Source organism: Mchenga conophoros, linkage group LG23 (genome assembly GCF_057382185.1).
Source record: "Mchenga conophoros isolate Kocher_MC1m ecotype Shallow Benthic linkage group LG23, M_conophoros_male_GT1.1, whole genome shotgun sequence".
Classification (NCBI taxonomy): Eukaryota; Metazoa; Chordata; class Actinopteri; order Cichliformes; family Cichlidae; genus Mchenga; species Mchenga conophoros.
Window position 1 is genome coordinate 6,399,168 of NC_140547.1, and position 20,554 is coordinate 6,419,721.

The window sequence follows — 20,554 nt, forward strand, 5'->3', positions numbered from 1 at the left end:
TAGGGGTCCATATTGTTATTGAAACGGTTTTAATTGCCTTTAATGTACAAACACATGAATGTGCTGTGATATTTGTGTCACTCATCGGTGATTAGTATTAATATGCTTGTACAAGAGGTGGACATGCAGATTCACACATCTGCAAAAAGTAACTGTGGAAGCAAAAGGAATGTCAATTAAACAGAACAAATACAAAAATAATTTGAATTTTCTAGATAGTTATTGTTGACACGGTTTCATTTTTCCCCTTTTTGAAATTCCCAGAAAGTAAATTTAGATTAGTTTAGCGGGATCCTCTTCTTAAAATGCGGGAGTCTGAATTAATCTTGTTTTTGTATGACTTTAACTTCATATAGTGGATCTCAAACCGCGTCGACTCAACTCTATTGAAATAAAACATGAACTGATACAGATTCGGTACTTGCTGTGATCAAATGCTATGAATTGATGTTACTTGGGATCTATTTTGCTTCCATACAATTCATTTAACATTATTATCAGATGTAGTTTAATAATTTCTCCGCTTTCCTTCTGATAATGAAAAAATTAAACAAACCTCGGTCTAAAGCGGTTTCGGGGCGCATGTACACCTCGGGGTTTTAATTCTGTGGCCCGAGCAGGTGCACAGAGGGGCGGAAGGTTACCGTCAAAAGCGTCGTTTCAGATGTTGGGAACACACGTGTGTCAGGATGGACTGATTGCTGCTGTGAACGAGGCAACAAGTTGTTGCTTGTGTTCGCTGCTTCTGACTTCACCAGGAGAGACGCCGTCGGGACCGCATTTCCCCGCGTGCACCTCAACCTGAATTAATCCTCGCGAAGCTCGGTGGATAACAAAGTCATCCGTGCGTCTTTCCTCCTCCTCCCCCCTGAGGAAACTGAAACGCGCGCGCACAGCGGATGCCGGGTGCGCACTGACGGTTTGCGGTGAGTTTCTCTGTCAGTGAGCCTGCGCGGCTCGATGAGTGACACCAGGAGGAGGAAGACAGACAGACAGTTATCGTGGCTCAAACTCGACCTGGATGGCACCCAGCTCCCGCTGAGCTCGAGCGGCAGAGCACCCAAGTGGCGAGTCGGGGGGTGGGTGGGGGGGCTGTACGTGAAGCTTAAAGAAGTCGGGATGGACGGCAAAGGCACCCTGAAGATGTTCAGGAAAAAACGGGAACTAATCAAGACACCGTCTATCTCGAAGAAGAGTCGAGCAGGAAGCCCTGGGCCACAGAGCAGCGCCCCGTCTGTGAGTAGCGCATCACTTCTGGTTTCTGATGTTTAACTGTGTGTGTGTCAGATGACCATCATCTGGAGTGGACAAGTTTCTGAGAGGGCTCATTACCAGGGGTGCTTTTGTTTGTGTGTGTGTGTTTGTGTGAGGCTCTGTAAGTTTTTAGTCTTTTTTGGGGGGGAATCTTTTCTGCTGCTGTAGCTGGTGCGATCAGGGGTGTGAAAACTGTCCTCTAGCTGAAACCAGTCATTATAATGCAGTGTCACAGTGCTGAGTGCTGTGATGGGTACCTGACTGTAAGCTGACTCATATCTGGTTATGTGGCGCATAGGAAGTATGTCTCCTGTGGGGTTTTTGCGTGTGTGAGTGAGCAAGTGAGTGAATGCGTTTTGAGAATTTGTGATTAGAATGAGGACAAAAGTCTAGAGGGCAAGGAGCATGCTGAAACGTGGTGGCAAAAATAGTTACAACCCTTATTCTACAAGTCAGAGAGTTAAAAAAGCAGAGTCGAAAGGCAAGGACAGACTGGACATACTGCCCAACAAGCACAACGTATGGCTGAAACAGGTACGTTTGTCGTGTACACACAAGTCTCTGAACAGAAAATATGCACTGATGCTTTTTTTTGGTTTCCTGTAAAGTATTTAAAATTTTCAGGCTGCTTTTGCTTGGTTGAGATGCACTTGTCGAGCCCTAAATCTACAGGCCGCTGACTTTAGTTGAAGTTTTCTGTTGAGTACCAACAGGCCAAAAAAAAAAAAGAAACTTCTCCGTGAGTTGTGTGTTTTTGTTTATTTTATTTTTTTGTAGGTGATGTATAAAGTTATTCGACTTTCTGCTGAGTTTGCCACACCCGTTAACAGCTTGGAGTCAGGAAGTATTGCACAACGCAGCACAGGATCTTGTGAAAGTCTGCATATGATTGTTTACTAATAACAACAGTGCTGCTGGCCCCAGAGGCAAAGAAAAGTCACCTTGTTAGCCGTAATGCTGAAAGGGACGAGCTACATTGCAGTCTTGACCTTCTCTGTCTTCCTGTCATCTCTCAGCTCTCCATTCTCCAGGAGCAGCCTCGCAGAGATGCAGTCGACATCACACTCTTTTGTTCCCCCTCATCTTCCTCCTCCTCGTCTTCAACACTTACCCCAACTTCCGCCGGGCTCCAGGATCCCTCCGCGTCCTGCCCAGGCACCCCGAGCACTCAGCACAATAAATTGGGAATGATGCAGGGGGTGGGCTGCCCGTCTCCTGTGGCCACTCTCAAGAGACCGACCGCATTGAGCCGACACGCCAGCGCTGCAGGTCTGCTCCATCACTTAATTATAGTCTTGCTCCTGCTTGCTGAGCGTGGCCCATCACAAACAGAATCTGGTCAAAACACCATTTATGATCTGTAACTGAAGCATTTATGTGGCGTTATCACCTTTTAAACATTTAATATGAGTGAAGCTGAAAGGTTTGAGATTATCGACTTGGATTTCAAAGCCTAGAAACTGTGAAACTGAGGAGTTCTTTAACTAATGATTGCTCTTTAAATAGATTTCTTACACTGTTAAATGTAAGAAGGAAAATCATGACCAGAAATTGCCATTCTACAACTTCTGACCAAGAACAAGCCAAAAAAAATGCTCTAATGGAAAGGAATAGTCAAATGTTTTGGGTAGATGCGAAGGGCCCCTCTAATGTCACACTAGTGAGCATATAAGCTTGAAACTGTTGCACATTTGCAGAAAACCAAATGATACAGATCCCCACGTTTTGTTTTTTGTTTTTATTTCATTACAGTTTGATTGTATTCTCTAAAATCTTGAATCATTCTATTATTATTTTTATTATTTTTATTTTTTATTTTTATTTTTTTGTGATAATTCATGAAGATTATTCAGTAAAAATTGAAAGTCTCACATGAAGACTAAATGCGTGTTTGTTGAGTGATATTTCTGTGTCTCCTCAGGGTTCCCGCTCCAGTCGTGGGTTTTCACTAGAGGTCAGGGAAAAGGGGCTATAACCCCGACGACTCCATCTGACAGTCCAGAGAGCGCAGCCATCGAGGTGGAGGACATCCCAGCCCTGCTGAGGGATGTCGCACGCTTTGCAGAGGCTGTGGAGAAGCTGAAGGATGTTGTTCTGGCTGAGGGTGAGAGCCGTGACAGGTTTAAGCTTTGTCTTGTACATCTCCAACACAAACCTGCGTGAGAAGCCCCCAAATACATCCTGTCAGACAGGCTTTTGTTTGGTCTTGTTAGCAGCTGCAGTCTTCCCTGCCAAACTCTGACTTACAGAAACGTGCTGTGTCTAGATTTGTTTTGAACAAAGCGCTCTGGGAGTCCCTCAAAGCTGAGCACATTAAAAATATCACTTGTTTTCCCCACTGTTGGGGCAACACACACTTTCCTGCTGACACGAAGCCATGTAAGGTTTTGAATAGTCGCCCTCCATTCAGTAGCTTTGGAGAAACAACAATAGTGTTTGCACTCTCTCTTCCCTTTTGTGTCACTCCATTTTGACAAGAGCTTACACAGAGAGGACATGAGGGATCCAATCTTACATCCGCCGTGTTCAGCGACACATGTGCGCGGTGTGCAAGGGGGGAGGAGGAGGAGTATGTTATGGGCGGAGCATCTCTGCACAAGCAAGCTTTACAAGAGGCTCTGAGCTTCCTCTCTCCAAATGGAGGCAGCGCGCTCACAAAGACAACCGCACGCTTGTCTCCAGCAGGAAACCAGTTTTTTGTTTACTGCAGACATGTTCTTGTGCTCCACGTGCACGATGCAGTGAAGCTTTAAAAAAAAGGGGCCATATCACAGGGGTTTGAAAAAGAACAAAGAAAGTCCACCTGCTGAATGCTCAAACTGTGTTGTCTTCTCTAGTTTCTGTCGTGTTTTGGCTAGTTTAGCTCACTTGTCTGTTATCTGGCTCTGTTCTGTCATGTTCTCCACCCACAGAGAGCTTTCTAAACAGGAAGCCATGATGGATTGTCTCTGACAGAAAGGCCTCGTCCGCACTTCCTCGTCTGATAGTCTGGCTGCGTTGCAGTGATGCGACACTGATCACTTTCAGAATCAAAAATACAATTGCGGCGTTGAGGTGCTCTTAATCTAAAGCAAAACCTCTTTTGACATTAAAAACTGTTCTCAGAAACTTCAAAAAGAACATTTGAGCCACAGGGAAAAAAAATGTTGCAGAACACCACAGTTGGTTTGTAGTGTTGCAAAACAATAGAAGGGACCACATCCTCTCCGGCACTGTGTTTAGGTCACTCTGTTCTTGTAGTGTGCTGCTGCTAATCTGATACTCTGACACACATTTCGAGACGAGGGTGATGGACCAGCTGCCCTCTGCTCTCCTCCACCAGCGAGCCAGTGTGATTAGATGACTCGATGGAAGAATGCGAGGTTGCAACATTAAAGGGTTGACAAAACCGGTGTCTGGAGGAAAGGAGGCTAGAAATGTGTCACCAGTGACATTAAAGCTGACAATGTTTATCTGGAGCTGACCTGTCTGACACTTGGCCTATTATCAGTGTCCTTATGGTTGGTGTTTCAACTGTCAGTCTCCATCTGCTGTTCCCCTGGGAAGAAAGACTTGGAGACTTTCAGCAATGTTATTTCAGGGAAGAGCTAATGTATCGATAGCACTCGTTTTCTTGCTAGCCTTGCTCCATCCAAACATTTTTAAAAATTCCACCTGTAAGCACCTACATTTCTTTAATGAACACGGACTTGGCTATGTGAGGATTAAAATCAGCAAGTTCTTAGTGTTTCTTGCGGAAAGGAAGCAGAGATTCTGTTTAAACTGTATCTCAGGTGGTGCCACAAACCAGCAATTTCACAATGATTGCAACTGCGTTTGGCAGAATGCATCGCCCAAAATAAAGTCAGCAAAATGTTCACGTACATATTGTATCGAGAACGAGACAAGTTGCTACGCGCTGGCAGCGATTTTAGTAGATGGCTTATTGTTGGCAAGTCAACACATCCTAAACCTCAAGCGTGATCTTTTTTTGAAGCTTGTTCCGCTGTTTTTCCTCTTGGTTCTTGTTTCACCTACCACGACTCTATCTCACCCAGGTAAGGAGAGTCAGCGGCCCGTGGCCCACGAGTGTTTAGGGGAGGTGCTTCGGATTTTGCGCCAGGTCATCAACACTTATCCTCTGCTCAACACCGTCGAGATCCTCACTGCTGCCGGCAAACTCATATCCAAGGTCAAAGGTAGACAGACTCTTCTGTTTTTTTTAGATGCATGTCTTTGAAAATCTCGATGTAAATCTGAGTTGTACAATGACGGTAAAACCCAACATCACTCTGTAACTACTCTTGACCACGACTGAAACCTGAACACATGTACGATTTTCCAGGTTTCCACTATGAGTCCTCTAACGAGGCTGATAAAAAGGACTTTGAGAAGGCAATTGAAACCATTGCTGTCGCTTTTAGTAGCAAGTAAGTATCTAAATCAGCTTTTTATTCATATATAAAAGTAAAACGCTGTCAAAAGCTGCTTCTGTTTCTTATCAGTAGCTTCTAAGAATGTATTTCAGTGGCAGTGAAGCCTTAGTGGTGTCCAGTAGGCTATTGTTCACACACAGGCAGTTCAGGTGGTGTGTAATTGTAGATATTAATACGAACAAAGTAGTCTGCTGTTGGGAATGAGAGAGAGAAGTGCAGTGATGGTGACACATTTGCATGAGACAAAGCTGAAAACAGGAAGTGGGTTTTCTTCTACCGTATGACACAAAACCAAAAGTAGAAAATGCTGTTGACTACCTGCCTGCTAAATGAACAGATTGCAGACCAAAGAGAAAATACATCGTGGGAACACTCGGTTGATTTGAGCTACCTGAGAATAGTTGAGATCAAAAGAACTGGCCTTTAAATTTGCTTTTGTTTTCCTGTAACTTTTTGTATTTTTTTTCTAATAGTAATGTAAAATGAATATATATATTTTTTTTAATGGCAAAGGAAAAATACTAAAAGCTGAAGTATAATTGTGGCGTATCGTACCAGGATTTTATCGCATGCCTGTCTGTGCCATTTCAGGGTTTACACAACTGTCACACAGCTTCAGGAGGAAGTGAGCTGGCAGAGACAGTTGAAATCTGCCATATGAGTCTGTTTCCTCATTCTCTTCTCTAGCCTTCCTCTGTATGACTCGATTTTGACATGAATGCAAAGACGGAAAAATCTAGTGTTGTTGTTTGGCCTGCATTTCAGCACATAGGATGGTTGCAAGAAAATAAAAATGACTGCTACCAAATTACATGATTTTGGGGGGCGGCGAAGGAAAGCTGGTAGACTAACAAAAACTGTCACGAAACTTGCTTATCACCTTCAATCTGCAGTGTACCTGTGGAGGTTTCGTAGAAGGCCTGGCCCTCTTCCTCTCTACTGCTTTCTCTTTTGAAATCCATCTTACGCTTTTTCTCTCTCTGCAATTCAACAAAGATTTTACGTTTGTGTGAAGGAGTCTGTGTTTCTCTTTAGTGTGTCTGAACTGCTGATGGGAGAGGTGGACAGCAGCACGTTGCTCTCCTTGCTGCCTACAGAGAAGAGCAGAGTGAGTTTGTCACCTATATTTCACACGTGCCAACCAAAAAGAAAAGTTACTTAATGTGGTGGTTATGCAAAAAGCTCCTTGATTAAATTAAACGTCACTGCCCGCAAAATGACACCTACACCTAAATTTCTGCTGAGTGTAAGGGGGGGGGGGAAAGAAAAATATCCTCTAATTCTAGCGAGTAAAGGTTCGTGTTTATGCCGTTTTAGTCCATGGAGAACTTGTACACTGGTTCTGGCCATGGAGGAGATGGTGGACATTACAGGAGCGACCTGCAGGACATGGGTAAGCATAAAGGTGCCGTACAGCTTTTGCTTTCAGTTAATCACAGGTGCTGCTTTGCATAACAGTGTAACCTCCTCCTTTCCATTCATCTCATTTGACTCCATATGTAAACGTTATAGTGGATATTTTCCTATTTTCTGTATTTTGATGTGACGGTGCATACTTTCAAACCGCCAACGTCACTGTAGTAATCTTAATGTTATCCCTGTGTTCATGTGAGAGATTTCATGTGTAGTAGGTCTCCCCCTGCTGATGAATATCCTGCAGTGCTCGGATGTTGTCGCAGTTAGTTTGTTGGAAAATCACAGTCACAGGGGAAGTTTTTAGCAGAGAGAAATTACAGATTTAAGTACTGACCACAGCAGAAGACACTAAAAATAAGCTTCCAAATCAAATCCACTCGCATACCCGACGCAAACAATCGTCCTGTTTTCTGTCGTATCGACAAAGCGTTTCCTGCACAGTGACCTGTGTTGGTGTGTTGATGTGTAGGTAGAGCTGAGGAAGTGGATGTCATCCTACAGCACAGCGAGGGAGGGGTGGACTCTGCTCTGCTCTACGCCAAAACCATTTCCAAGTACATGAAGGACCTGATGTGCTACGTGGAAAAGAGAACTTCACTTGGTTAGTGGGAGTGACGAAACTATGTGAGAGTGATTGTACAAAGTCAGACCAACTATCAACTATGATTTCAGACACTAAACTAGACTTGAGCTTCTTATCACTGACATGTTTTGGGGTTGTTTTTTTTTTTTGTTTGTTTGTTTGTTTTTTGAGTCAGAAGTGACCATTTTTAGATGAGAGTACAACGTAGCAAGTTATCAGTGAACTGATGAGCTTACTAAAACTTGTATGGGAAAATCCACCCATTTAGCTGTCACATGGGAGGAAATTGGTTTTAAAAAACCACTACAGGCTGGAGACATTGTTATTTCTTATGTACATTTGGGGGGTTTTAACCCGGGAGTCCATGAGGATTGAGGCATCTTTGAAGACGGCTTCAAGTGGCCATTCAAGTTTATTCCATCTTATTAAAAAAATAGTGAATTTTTTGGGGTGATTAAATTTTTATAGTGCACGTTGTCCTAGAAGTTGTGCTTTTGACCATAATTTTAATAGTCTCTGTTTTTGTTTTGTCTTCCCCAGAGACCGAGTTCTCCAAAGGCCTCCAGAGATTATACCAGTCTTCCAAACACAGTATTACACATGTAAGCTCCATTCACTTTCACCTCTAAAGAGCTGTAATTTCTTTATAGTTCACGATCGTCATCTTATTGCTTGCTCTCTTCCTCTAGCCCCACATGCCTCTTTTCTCCATCTACTCTCTGGCTCTGGAGCAGGACCAGGAGCAGAGTGTGGGCCTGCAGCAGGCCAACAACACCCTGCACAACCAAACCTTCATTCAGGTACATTTCTGAGTTATTGGTTACTATTCTAGTAAATGAAGCACAAACCACATTTTTGGTTAGTCACTTGCAATTTCTCACCTCTCATATTTAATGTGTATCCTGCAGCCTCTGATGCAGCGTAAACAGGAGCATGAAAAGAGACGTAAGGAGATCAAGGAACACTGGATTCGAGCTAAAAGAAAATTGGTATGGCCTTATGATCTTTTATTAATCAACAGCCCTGTTTTATCCTTTTACTGTGACAAGAAAATCAGGCAATAACTGAAAATACCACAAACCTATTTATTTATTTATTTCTTTTTTGTTTCGTTCCTCCTCGTTTAGATGGAATGTGAGGCAAACCTGCGGAAGGCCAAGCAAGCCTACATAGCACGCTGCGAGGAGTACGACAAGGCTAAAACGGCAGCCTGCCGAGCTGAAGAGGAGGGAGGGGGATCCACAGCGAAGTCTGTGGAGAAGAAGAAACGAGTGGAAGAAGAGGCTCGCAACAAGGTTCTTCTCAATAACTTTGTTTTGCTGATGTTGTTTTGTCTCTGCAGGAAGAAAGACGATTAAATTTTTTTTGCATATGACCTATATCAGCTGAAAATCTTTGGTCACAACTCCGTCACATGAGCCAAAGATGTTGTGTGAGGACACAAAGAAGGAAATAGTTTATCTGATACTTGCTAGTTTAGGCTGAGTGAACAGTTCAGCTTTACATAGGGCTCGTGAAAACCACTGCTGGACTTTCAGATCTTTCCCACTACTGGATGAATTCATGATTTTAAAAAATAGGTTAGAAAATGAAGAATTATGTACCTTCATTGCCCACCAGGGGGCCGCACCCTGCACTTCAAGAATAACTAAGCTTACCCTTTCTGATTTTTGCCACTGTGTGAAATGTTTCATCAACACTTTTCTGTCTGATAAATGATCTGACAGATATAAACAGCAAAGAAAAAGCAGAAGTAAACTGAAACTCTGTGTGTGTGTGTGTGTGTGTGTGTGTGTGTGTGTGTGTGCGTGCGCACAGGCAGATGAGGCGGAGGCCACCTACAAGACTTGTATAGCAGACGCCGCCACTCAGCAGCAGGAGCTTGAGCACACAAAGGTCACAGTGCTGAGGCAGCTGCAGGACATCATCAAACAGAGTGATCAGACCATTCGCTCGGTGAGAACAAAGGCCACACAAGCCATCGCGTCTCGCCAAGAAGAAAAGCTACAAATGCTCACCATCTAATCTTTTCACTTCCAGGCGACCATCTCCTACTACCAGCTCATGCACATGCAGACAGTAGCCCTGCCTGTGCACTACCAGACTCTGTGCGAGAGCAGCAAGCTGTACGACCCCGGCCAGCAGTACGCCGCTCACGTGCGAGACCTGCAGCTGCCAGAGCAGCCGACCATCCAGTACGCGTTTGAGTCCTACTCTCCCTCCAACTCATCATCGCAGTAAGAACTTCAAGCGCATCCTCAATTAGTTTCTCAATGAAACCGTTCCTATGCAGCTCAGGATGGGGGTTGTTACAGTTTGGGGGCCGCATATGCCTACAGCAGAGAGAATTTAGCAAGGATCCACTCATATCTGATTACTCGTTCCTAAATGTATTCTCTCTTTAACCAAACATTTTCACAGACATGACACAATGTATCAAAACCACGTTGTTTCTGTTTCCCAAATATAACCTGGGTTAGACTATTTTAGGAGTTGATTGACTACATACAACAATAGAATACTCTATATACAGTGTTATACCACTGATGCTGTAATTTGTACTAAAATGCCATATCACACCTGCTACACACAACCCTGTACCCAGGCGTAGGACTAGACTCTCGAAATATGAATAAAAGAAACCCACTTTTAATGCATTTGCAATCTGAAAATCCCAAATTGTTGCAGCCATGGTCACAGACCGAGGAATGACAGCTTCAACACAGACATGCAAACGAGTCAAACAGACAGTCCTGCCGTCAGTGTGGAGACGACAGCTGGAGACAGCCGAGAGTCAGAAGTCCAGCGCAAGAGTAAGTGCATCCGATGCCTGCCACTGCTAAAGATTTTACACAAATCTTAACAATTCCTCGCAATTACTTGTGACCTGTTACTATCCTGATGTCTGTAGTTAACAGAATTTGCAATGTAAAATGTGACTAGCTCATGTTATTGTCCCTTTTGTTATCACAGGACAGGGGCATAAGTCATGGGGCTCAACAGTGAGCGATGACAGCGTTGTTGGAGATGGAGGCCTGGATTCTCCAACTGCCAGCACAAGTAAGTGTAGACACGTCTTCTGTTAGTTTCACGCTAATCCGTACCAAAACCCTGCTCCAGAGATGGCAGTATGCATTATAAACGCTCTCAAACTCACTTATTTTAGGTGACATCGCTAAGATTGTTCGGACTTCATCGACTGGAACGATGTCGTCCAATGAGGATGCAGATGAAAAAGATGGAAATGTGTCCTCATTTGAAACTCAAAGTAAGATTTCCAGATTGTACATGTTAAACCTGGCTATCGGTTGAGTTTGGATTTTGCGGAGTGTGTGATGGGGGTTATTCTGTGCAGATATTAACGGCATGGATCCAGACGTGGTGGTGTCCACCGGACCTTTCCGTAATATCGGCCTGTCCAAAGCAGCCTTGACCCACCGACTGAGGAAGCTTCGGACTCCTTCCAAGTGCCGCGAATGTGACAGCTACGTTTATTTCCAGGGAGCTGAATGCGAGGAAGTGAGTTCTTCATCACTTCACCAGGCTAACATGTTTTGAGGCTCACGCTCCGAGTTGCACACTGAAACACTGAAAGCCTTCCAGCTGTGGTTAGATCGGCTCAGTGTGTTGCTGATGCATGCTACATTTTAATGATAGTAGTCAGCGTGTTCAGTGAGCATATGCAAATGTCAAAGTAAAATATTTTGTATTCTTAAAATTAACTTTTTATGTTGAACCCCACAAAATAGCAAATGGTCTGAGAAAAATGCATAAGTGGTTAGATAAATATGTTCAGTGTGGATACATGTAAATTACAGTATGTAATGATCAACACTAAAAATGAACATCTCAGACTTTCTGTAAAGGATGGACTTCCCTGAGAAGTAAAGCCAATGTGGAAATTGCATTGTTTCTAATGGTTGGAGGGGGAAGTGTAAAAAACTGTGCGTAAAATGGCCCTCAGCTGTCAGTCCACACCTTGCTCGTCCCTTCTGGTTGGAAAATTTAGCAAAGTTCAAAATGCCCATCACAAGACTTTATTAACAAGAAGGTGATGTCACTGTAACTGTTACAATCTTGTATATTTATAGCAATAATAAGGAACTACGTAGCATAAAGTGTAAAGCATGACTCAAAGCAAACGAGGGGAGAAAAAATAATTTCCGAAGAAAGACTTTAAAAAATGTGTGTGTGTGTGTGTGTGTGTGTACGTGTGTGTGTACGTGTGTGTGTACGTGTATATGAGTTAGTTGAAAGAAGCTACACGTCACTCTGATTACAACAGATGGTACAGTTTCTGTTTTTAGAACAGGAAACTGGAATTTCCAGTGTTCCAAGAAAATATCAAGAACTGCAAACAAAGAGACAATAAAACCACAACAAACAACTGTAACAGGAATATGTAATGACAGACAAATTTCATATCTTTATACCATTTTTTTTTTTTTTTTTTTTTTTTTTTTCCCCCCACCATCTTTTCTATTGAATCGGGGGTTTTCCTTCCAATGGGCATAATAAATACAGTGGAAATGTAGTAAGGCAATTGTGATGCCACTGTGTCACCCCCTTATTAATGCCCGTGTTATCTAATTTTATTCCATCAGGTGATTTTTATTTTTTTTTTAAATTTTATTTATTTGTACACACACGTTTATTAACCAAGCATGTGTACACATACAAGAAATTTGACTCTGGTTGTTTCTTTGTTTTAAGTGTATATAACAGAGTAGACAACAGTCATTACTGACAATAACAGTGCACATAGCATATTTATGGTGCAGATGTTGGAATAATTAAGGGATTGTGTGTGTGTGTGTGTGTGTGGATTGACTATAAACACATATAGACATGTACAACATTCAGCTGGCTGTCATGTGGCTGTCACTTGCTGATAATTGAGATTCACAGCAAGATTAACCATACTCATTTGAATACTGTTGATTGCTACAAGCAGCCTTACTTTGCATTGCAAATGTGAAACACCTGTAGTTAAAGTTTTTTTTATCAGTGAAATTGAACATAGGTTCCCAAAAAGTTGATTCTGTTCATCTAGACGTAGAGTTTTCAGTGGGAGAAACTTTTTGTATGTGTAAAACTATGTATTATGCATAGTTTATTTATGTTACCTACACTATTGAAATTGCACATTACACCTTTGTAATCATTTTTGGGGGGTTTTAACGTTCTTCCTAATTAGATGTCACAAGTTTTTCTACCTAGTCACAAGTTACAGCTGTTCCCAGGCTACGATGGTTAAGATGATAATCATTATATTAACTGTTTTCTCAGTGTTTCCTGGCGTGCCACAAGCGCTGTCTGGAAACTCTGGCGATCCAGTGTGGTCATAAGAAGCTGCAGGGCCGTCTGCAGCTGTTTGGCAGAGATTTCACTCAGGTAGCCAGCTGTGCCAGTGACGGTATTCCCTTCATCATCACCAAGTGCATCTCTGAGATCGAGAGACGGGCACTGAAGATGAAGGTGAGAAAAAGCACGTATGCTGTGTTTTGAAGGGGTGGTCGATTTCTGATTGTTTGCCTTTGAACCGTTGGGTTTAAATCTCCTTTCTCCTCTTTTCAGGGCATCTACAGGGTGAATGGAGTGAAGACCCGTGTGGAGAAACTGTGTCAGGCCTTTGAGAATGGAAAAGAGCTGGTCGAGTTGTCTCAGTGTTCACCACATGACATAAGCAACGTGCTCAAGCTTTACCTCAGACAGGTAACTGAGGTTACACTGATGTGTAGCAGCTAGTAAAGACTGAACCTGAAGCTCAAGTCAATCATCATATGTTTGGTGTTTTTCCTTTACCCCCAGCTGCCTGAGCCCATCATGCCTTTCCATCTGTACAACAAGCTGATGGGTTTGGCAAAGGAGAGTCTGCATAATGAAGGAGACACACCGGAGGGGGAGGACTCAGAGTCGAGCAGCACTCACCCGGCAGTGAGCAGGGGGCCAGAGCTGGTGGATCTGGGCCCAGACACGGACCCAGAGGTCCTGGTCCTGGTGGACAGTCTGAGGGAACTTTTAAAGGAGCTGCCCAAACCCAACATCGCCACACTGCGCTACATCGTTCGTCACCTTCGAAGGTGAGTTAGTCATACAAGTCATATTAATTTTTTATTAAAAAGCAAAGATTCTGTTAACCTCACCATCCTTTCTTGCTCCATCTTTCTCATTCCAGGATCGCAGAGCTGGAACAGGATAACAAGATGAGCCCCAGCAACCTTGGCATTGTGTTTGGGCCCTCTCTGATGCGGCCCCGTCCAACGGGGGCTACGATATCCCTGTCCTCTTTGGTTGATTATCCCCATCAGGCTCGCATCGTGGAGGCCTTCATAGTCTTCTACTCTTCCATCTTCCAATCCAAAACTTCTCAGACCCACAAAACCTCCCGTGCTGCCTCCACGCAGCAGGTAGGAATCCAGCACACGGTGCACATTAGTATTTACTTACTGCTGAGCCTTTTTGTGAGACATTTTTAGGAATTAAATACTACTGCACAAAATATTTGCTCTGTTTTTACACATACTCTAAAGCATTGGAACAGAAAACCTGCTTTAACAAAGTCTAAAGAGTTAAAGGTTGCAAACAGCCCGGTATTAACGAGCAATACCAAAACTGGTCATAATCAGTCTGGCTAATAGAGACACCAGATTTGCATTTTTCTGTTGACTGAAAACAAATTCATGTTGTGAAGCTTTCACACTTTCCCTCCTGGTTTCAGGAAAATGTTACACAAGACAAAATGGTGAGCCCTGTTGATGCAGAAGAGGATGCGAGCAGAGAGGAGAAGACTAAACCTGAGGTTGACAAGACAGAGGAGGGATGTGGTGAGTTTTAAAGGCCAAGTTGTGTAATTTTATAGTAAATGATTTGCTCTTGAAAATGTTATATACATTTATCACTTATTTATCTGCATTCAGGAAGCTCTTTGGGGTCATTGGGCTCCAGTGAGCAGCTCCCAGACTCTGACTCTGAGCTGGACGAGAGGCACTCCCACAGCCTTACGAAGCAGGAGAGCGTGAGCATAGACGATGACCAGCTGAGCTACAGGGACAGTTTGGACCTGTCCAGTCAGTCTGCAATCCACATCGAGCCTGAACAAGATCTGGATCAGGATCAGGAAAACCCAGAGGGAGAAGAACCCCCCGCTCTGCCAGACAGCGGGCCCCCAGAAGAAGGTGCTGGAGAAGAGCAGGATCTGAGCGCTTCTCTGGCAGAGCTCAACGTGAATCAGTCCAACAATAACAACAACTACCACCCGTGCTCTCCCACACTGAGCCTGTCGGGCCTTCCACTGGCACGTCTCTGTGGAAAGAAATTACCACTGACGAGAAATCGAGACAGCGAGCCAGAGTTTGTCTGATATTGTCAATCGTGTCTGTTCGTCTTTAAATTTGAAGTTAATGAAAGCCTAACGGTCTGCCGTGTAAATAGGTCAAATTAAATTTTAAACTGTAGATGTATGTTACTGTACTAATCTTTGCTGCCAGTGAACCCTCTCTGCACGCTTGCTGCTCTTGGGATTACTGGCGTTTCAAGATATTTGATTTGTTTGTATTTTAAAGCGTTTGTTTTTTGGGGGAAGGGAACGCTGCATCAGAATGTGACGCGTGCAAGCAGATTCCACTGCTGGTTATTTCAGCTCTAAAATTGAAATGCATGTAAACATTCTTATAAATGTTGCCTTTTGTCTTATGTCAGTTTTAATAAAGGTTCTTGTTTTAAATTTGTAGTTTTTGATTTTTGGCATTTTGTGCAAATTACCAAGACGGAGAAATTAAACCAAATGAGCACAGTTGCAACCTATTTCCTAGAATGGGGAACGTGGTGAGGAATATGTCGTCTTTAATGTATTCATTTTGTCACTCCTGGCACTCAATGGGGCGAGGGAACTGGAGGAAGTGTTGAATACAGTAGGCGGTAACCTCTGAGGCTCAGTTAGCAGAGACTGGTATCAAAAGTAGGTCTACGATAGCAGCAGCAGCAACAAGAGTAACATGGCATTCAAGAGGAAAAAAAAGGTAAGAGTCTTAATCGTTGCTTAGTGTAAAACGGCACATTTCAATTTTGAATCATTTATTTTACAAAATCAGTAATTCAGGTCAAAGATACAAGCAGGGTGATAATTGAACAATGAATAACCAAAGCTGTCGTGCTGAGATTCCTTCACTGGTCCTTAAACGTTGATCAGGGAGAATAACTAGAAAACAAAACAAAGAAAATTTACAGCATCATTCAAGTTTGTTTTGAATGTTTAGACTGGAGATGCACCGAAAGCATTTTAAATTGTGTTTGTATGTTGTGGTTTAATACTTCCTTATTCTCAGGAAACACACAAAACCCAAGAACATTAAAACTTGAGGAGCTGCTACGCACTTTTTATCGCTTCGTTTCCTTTTCAGCTGTTATGTAAAAAGAAGCACATACCTGTCATTGGACCAGTCTGTATGTGATGTACCGCCCAGCTGTTTCACTGGGTCTGATGATCTTCACTACCTGGAACAGCAGATACAAAATGGCAGCTTTTTTTTTTATATACTGCCACAGCGCTGTCTATCAGTGCGATGGGAAAAAAAAAAAAAAGTGATAAAAATAGTGCTGTCTCATCCTTAATGAATGAATGAATGAATCCCTCTCATGCTTTTAAAAGAAGACACATTGTTTTTGTGTTTGCATAAAGGGACCGTTCAAATAATTTAAATACCCCCAAATGTCAAACCGGTTTCAGGTTGATCACGAGTCTCACAGGTTTCAGAACAAACCCCGCACATAGTTTCAAAACATTTCTTGCAAAAAGTTAAACCTCTTTAGTCACATTTTCTTGAATTCTGTCAGTTATGATAGTTTCTAAGATTTCTTACCTGTCCTCTTTTTAAGCCAAAGTAACGAGCCACAGGGTCCCCGGCCTGGATCCTTGGCAGCTGGCTTTCTTTTAATTTACTGAGGTAATATTGTTAAGGGCAACGAGTGTACAAACCTCAACGCTTCTAAACTAATTTACTGTCATGCAGCGCAAAGTGCAAGGATACTATCTTGCCAGAAGTTCAGTCACTTCCTCTTTTGTCATGACGATGTGCTCTGGTACAAGCTGAAAGACAGGCGAGAAATGCAAATACAGAAATGTACAACACGCTGCAGGCTTACTTGAATATAAAGATTTTAATATAGAGGACAGTATGATGCTTACCTCGTGCTCTGTGATGTTAATCAGCAGCTCCTGCTGTAGAAACTGCTCCAGTATATATTTGGGTGCCATGTCGACTAGAGACTGTGAGGGATTTGTATATTTACAATCACTGCCGCATCCATTTCGAGAGAAAAACCTTTCCCTTTTTATCACGTTTGCTTTAAACTGATGTTTACCTGTTTTGCTGAGGGTGTCATGCCCATCTGAACAACAATGATTGCCCGTGTGATGTTCTCCTCCTGCATCCTCTGACAGTACATCTTAATTGTCTTGATACCAACTTTGGGCTCCTCTGAAAAGAAATTGAAAAAAAAAAGGGTGAGATTTTATGAAATTATATACCTACAAGTAACATACAAAGATAAACAAACATGCTCATAAACACACGTTTTTACAAATGTAAATTAGTGCAGGTGTCATTAAACAGCTTTACTGCTAATCCCTTCAAAGTCTTCTCCTTATGAAGCGCTGCACGATTCCCAGCACTCCTGTTATTTCCACCTTGAAGACTTGGTCTGATCAGTTGTTGGAGGGTGTTACAATTTCACCATTAGGTGAGGAATAAATGTGTCAAACTGACTCAAATGTCATGTGGAGAGTCATTCCTAAATTTGGTTTAGAAATTAGAGACTATGATAGAACCTGCACAGAGCACAATCATTGCTCCTCACCTGACTTACTTCTCAGATTTGGCTCTCTGTGACTTTGGTCTCTTCCCCAAGTGAAAAATTCAGGTGAGGCATTGATGCTTTTGAGGAGGAGCTCTCCAAGACTTTAAATCACTTGGAGTTCTTTTAAAGTGCTGAACTTGTGCTGAAGTACTCACTGGAACTCTTAATATATTCAGTGCAAGTGAAGAAAGTAAACTAAATACATATATATGTATATATATATACATATATACACACATACATATATACATACGTATGATTAAATAAATAAAACCATTGGAGCAACAATAAAAACTTCACGACTGGCTAAATGGACAATCTGGTGCATTCTTAAAGTAAGGAATAAACTGGCCAACTCAGCAACGCCTTAGAGAATAAAAGCGACAATTAAAGTGATATGACTTCACACTAATTTCCATGGAAACGAGTGAATGTAAATAGAGAGAATTTACAACAATCTGTAAACCACTGGTTACACTTAACAGAAGGCTATAATTCCTAAACACAGGTGAGAAATACTTTTGTAAAACCTTGAATTAAATCTGAAATTCTGCACTTCGATCACACCCTGAGTGACTTTTGAAACCATCAAAGTGTTGTAGAGAAGCAAAACTACAAAAACTATATTATTCTCCAAGTACACATGGCCCTAATTGTTAGTCTGGCAAACAAAACAAAATAAATAAAGCCCCCACCCCCCCAAAAATGATCAAAAAATATCTTTATTGCAGTGGTGGGCTATTGGTAGTTGCTTGTTATTGGTGGGTTTCTTTTGTGGGAATGAGGAAAACCTCTTTAGGCAGCACAGATTTTACAGTTTTCAAGGACAAAAAAACAAACAAGGTGTGGTTTTGGCTTTTTTAAGGACTGGACTCATTACAAACTATAATATTAGGAATACGCCTACCAGGAAAGAAAACGAACATCTGGTCTGTGGGATCATCATTGTGTGCCACCAGGACGGTGAGATCTGTACGTCGGGGACGCCCCTCACTGGGCTTGTCTCCAAACTGACTCTTGAACTCTTCCAGTGTCTGGTCCAACTCATCCTGTGTCACCAGATATCCTCTATCATGGCAGAGCTGTGAGTGTAAAGGAAAATATTAAAAAGGCAAATTAAAAACAAACAAACAAAAAATCTAAACTAGTTTTGAGCAGACTGTGGGTTTTTCTCATGACATGAAGTGAAGCAGGCCCTCAGGGCAGCCAATGCTAGGAAAGCTGCTGGCCCGGATGAGATCCCAGTGAGGATATACCACCATCAAAACCAGCCTGAAGACCACCGCCTTCGACCCAGATCAGTATGCATACAGAGACAACAGATCTAGGGAAGATGCCAGATCTTCATGATCATAAAATCTGCTGACGACACAACTGTTTTAGGACTCATCTCAAATGGGAATGGGGTTGTCTATAGAGATGAAGTGCAGAGCCTCTCCACGAACATTAAAAAAACAAAAACAAAGGAAATCATCACTGGTTTCAGGCAACAGAGAAGGGCGCTCAGACCACTGGAACTAGGGGGTGAGGAGGTAAAGAGAGTGTCTTGCTTTAAACTTCTGGGAATACCATCAATGAGGACTCTGAATGGACAACAAACTGCTGCTATTATAAAAAATAGGCACCACCTGTCTGTAAATCCGTTAGTCTTTCTACCGCTGCAGCATTTTAGATCAAGTGAATGCTTTTCAGGGAGTTTATAGGACATCCTGACAACGAATAGCAATAGGCCAGCATTAACTAGTTTTTCAGCATCACTGTGAGACAGGATGTTTCTGATTTTAGCGATATTGCACACATGGACGAAAGCAGTCCTTTGTGTTTGTTTAATATACACATTTAAGGACATATTCTGGACCAAAAAAGACTAAGATTCCTCACAGTGTCACTGGAGGCCAAGGCAATGCCATCCAGAGTAAGAATCTGATTAGATACTGCATTTCTGAGACTTTTAGGGCAGAGTACAGTAACCTTACTTTTATCTGAATTTAGAAGCAAAAAATTAGAGATCATCCAGGATCAAATCCTGCAGTTTAATTCATTTGTGTGTGTTATCTGGCTTCATAGTTGGGTGTCATCTGCACAGCGGTAAAAATGTATGCTATGACAATCAGGGATACAGTGGGCTTTATCGAGCATATAGCACAATAAAAAACAAATTGCCAAATAATGCAAATCATGCCAAGAAGGCAAATATGTGTTCCTTTTTTAACTCATAAAGAAATAAATTAAAGATTACGAACTGTGTGATGAAACTATCACAACCCACGCCCACAATGTTCTCCTCATATGATAGATGAGGAGAACAGGCTTCCAAAAACAACGCTATGATGATGTAGTTCAGAAACCCATCATGTTGCACTGAGACTGCTTTAAAATGACGGCTAACGTATGAGGAACAGATCCGCTTAGTATCTCAGGTGGGAGGGAATGAAATACAAAGAGAGGATGTACAAACTGAACTCGGAAAAGGGTTTATAATCCAAACCTCGATCTTTTCCAAATCGTTTCCAAAATTACATAAACTGTGACTGAAAACTGAAAATACAAAGGGGAAAATACTAAATACGCCTCTGACGCTCATTAGTACTGTCATTAAACTGTAATAATACCAGAACCGCGAATTATGAGCTCCACAGCAGCATCATTTTACTGTGCTTGGTCGAAATCGATGATGCTCTGCTCTCCTTAGCTATTCTAATGTGTTAAGTAAATCAGTAAACAAGGCTACCTTCCTGAAGTGAGCCGCTGATTTCGACTCTTAAGTTAAAGAAAGCTAAATGCTAAGCTAATAACAAACAAACACACAAATGTAACCTACCTGCATGATTGTTTTGCGGATTTTCCAAAGCCTGTATGTTTCCTCCTCGTCATCCATCTCGTCTCAAACCGTGTGTATACTCTAGATTTAATTTAAATTTATTATTTTTCAATGAATGTCCCACTCTTAGGCACAGACATACACGACGCACGCTTTCGTCTTCCGATACAGGCTAGTGACGTAGGCTGGGCGCCTTGGGATGACGCA

General features: G+C 42.3%; 2 protein-coding genes across 4 annotated transcripts; one reads left to right on the forward strand and one right to left on the reverse strand.

The window, feature by feature from the left end:
• The first annotated feature begins 681 nt into the window (after nucleotides 1-681).
• On the forward strand, nucleotides 682-15,400 carry arhgap45b (Rho GTPase activating protein 45b). 3 transcript variants are annotated; one of them, XM_085264114.1, is made up of 24 exons: nucleotides 682-1,236; nucleotides 2,271-2,523; nucleotides 3,176-3,358; nucleotides 5,292-5,432; nucleotides 5,579-5,663; nucleotides 6,705-6,777; nucleotides 6,987-7,062; nucleotides 7,555-7,686; nucleotides 8,209-8,270; nucleotides 8,358-8,468; nucleotides 8,577-8,657; nucleotides 8,796-8,963; nucleotides 9,487-9,624; nucleotides 9,709-9,863; nucleotides 10,357-10,481; nucleotides 10,642-10,728; nucleotides 10,835-10,936; nucleotides 11,024-11,187; nucleotides 12,958-13,146; nucleotides 13,246-13,383; nucleotides 13,480-13,751; nucleotides 13,847-14,078; nucleotides 14,390-14,495; nucleotides 14,589-15,400. In XM_085264114.1, exons 1-24 carry the CDS (start codon nucleotides 961-963, stop codon nucleotides 15,029-15,031), a joined length of 3,792 nt encoding a protein of 1,263 aa, XP_085120240.1. In that variant the 5' UTR covers nucleotides 682-960; the 3' UTR covers nucleotides 15,032-15,400. The 3 variants fall into 3 exon arrangements, with proteins under 3 accessions (XP_085120240.1, XP_085120238.1, XP_085120241.1); XM_085264112.1 differs by having other exon boundaries at nucleotides 683-1,236; nucleotides 9,709-9,905; XM_085264115.1 differs by lacking the exon at nucleotides 682-1,236 and adding an exon at nucleotides 1,271-1,788 and having other exon boundaries at nucleotides 9,709-9,905.
• Nucleotides 15,401-15,727: 327 nt separating this feature from the next.
• Nucleotides 15,728-20,536, reverse strand: polr2eb (RNA polymerase II, I and III subunit E, b). The gene is made up of 8 exons (XM_085264116.1): nucleotides 20,348-20,536; nucleotides 18,434-18,608; nucleotides 17,032-17,147; nucleotides 16,856-16,936; nucleotides 16,698-16,756; nucleotides 16,530-16,608; nucleotides 16,096-16,164; nucleotides 15,728-15,868 (listed from the first exon to the last, which is right to left on the reverse strand). Exons 1-7 carry the CDS (start codon nucleotides 20,402-20,404, stop codon nucleotides 16,099-16,101), a joined length of 633 nt encoding a protein of 210 aa, XP_085120242.1. The 5' UTR covers nucleotides 20,405-20,536; the 3' UTR covers nucleotides 15,728-15,868; nucleotides 16,096-16,098.
• Between the last annotated feature and the right edge of the window lie 18 nt (nucleotides 20,537-20,554).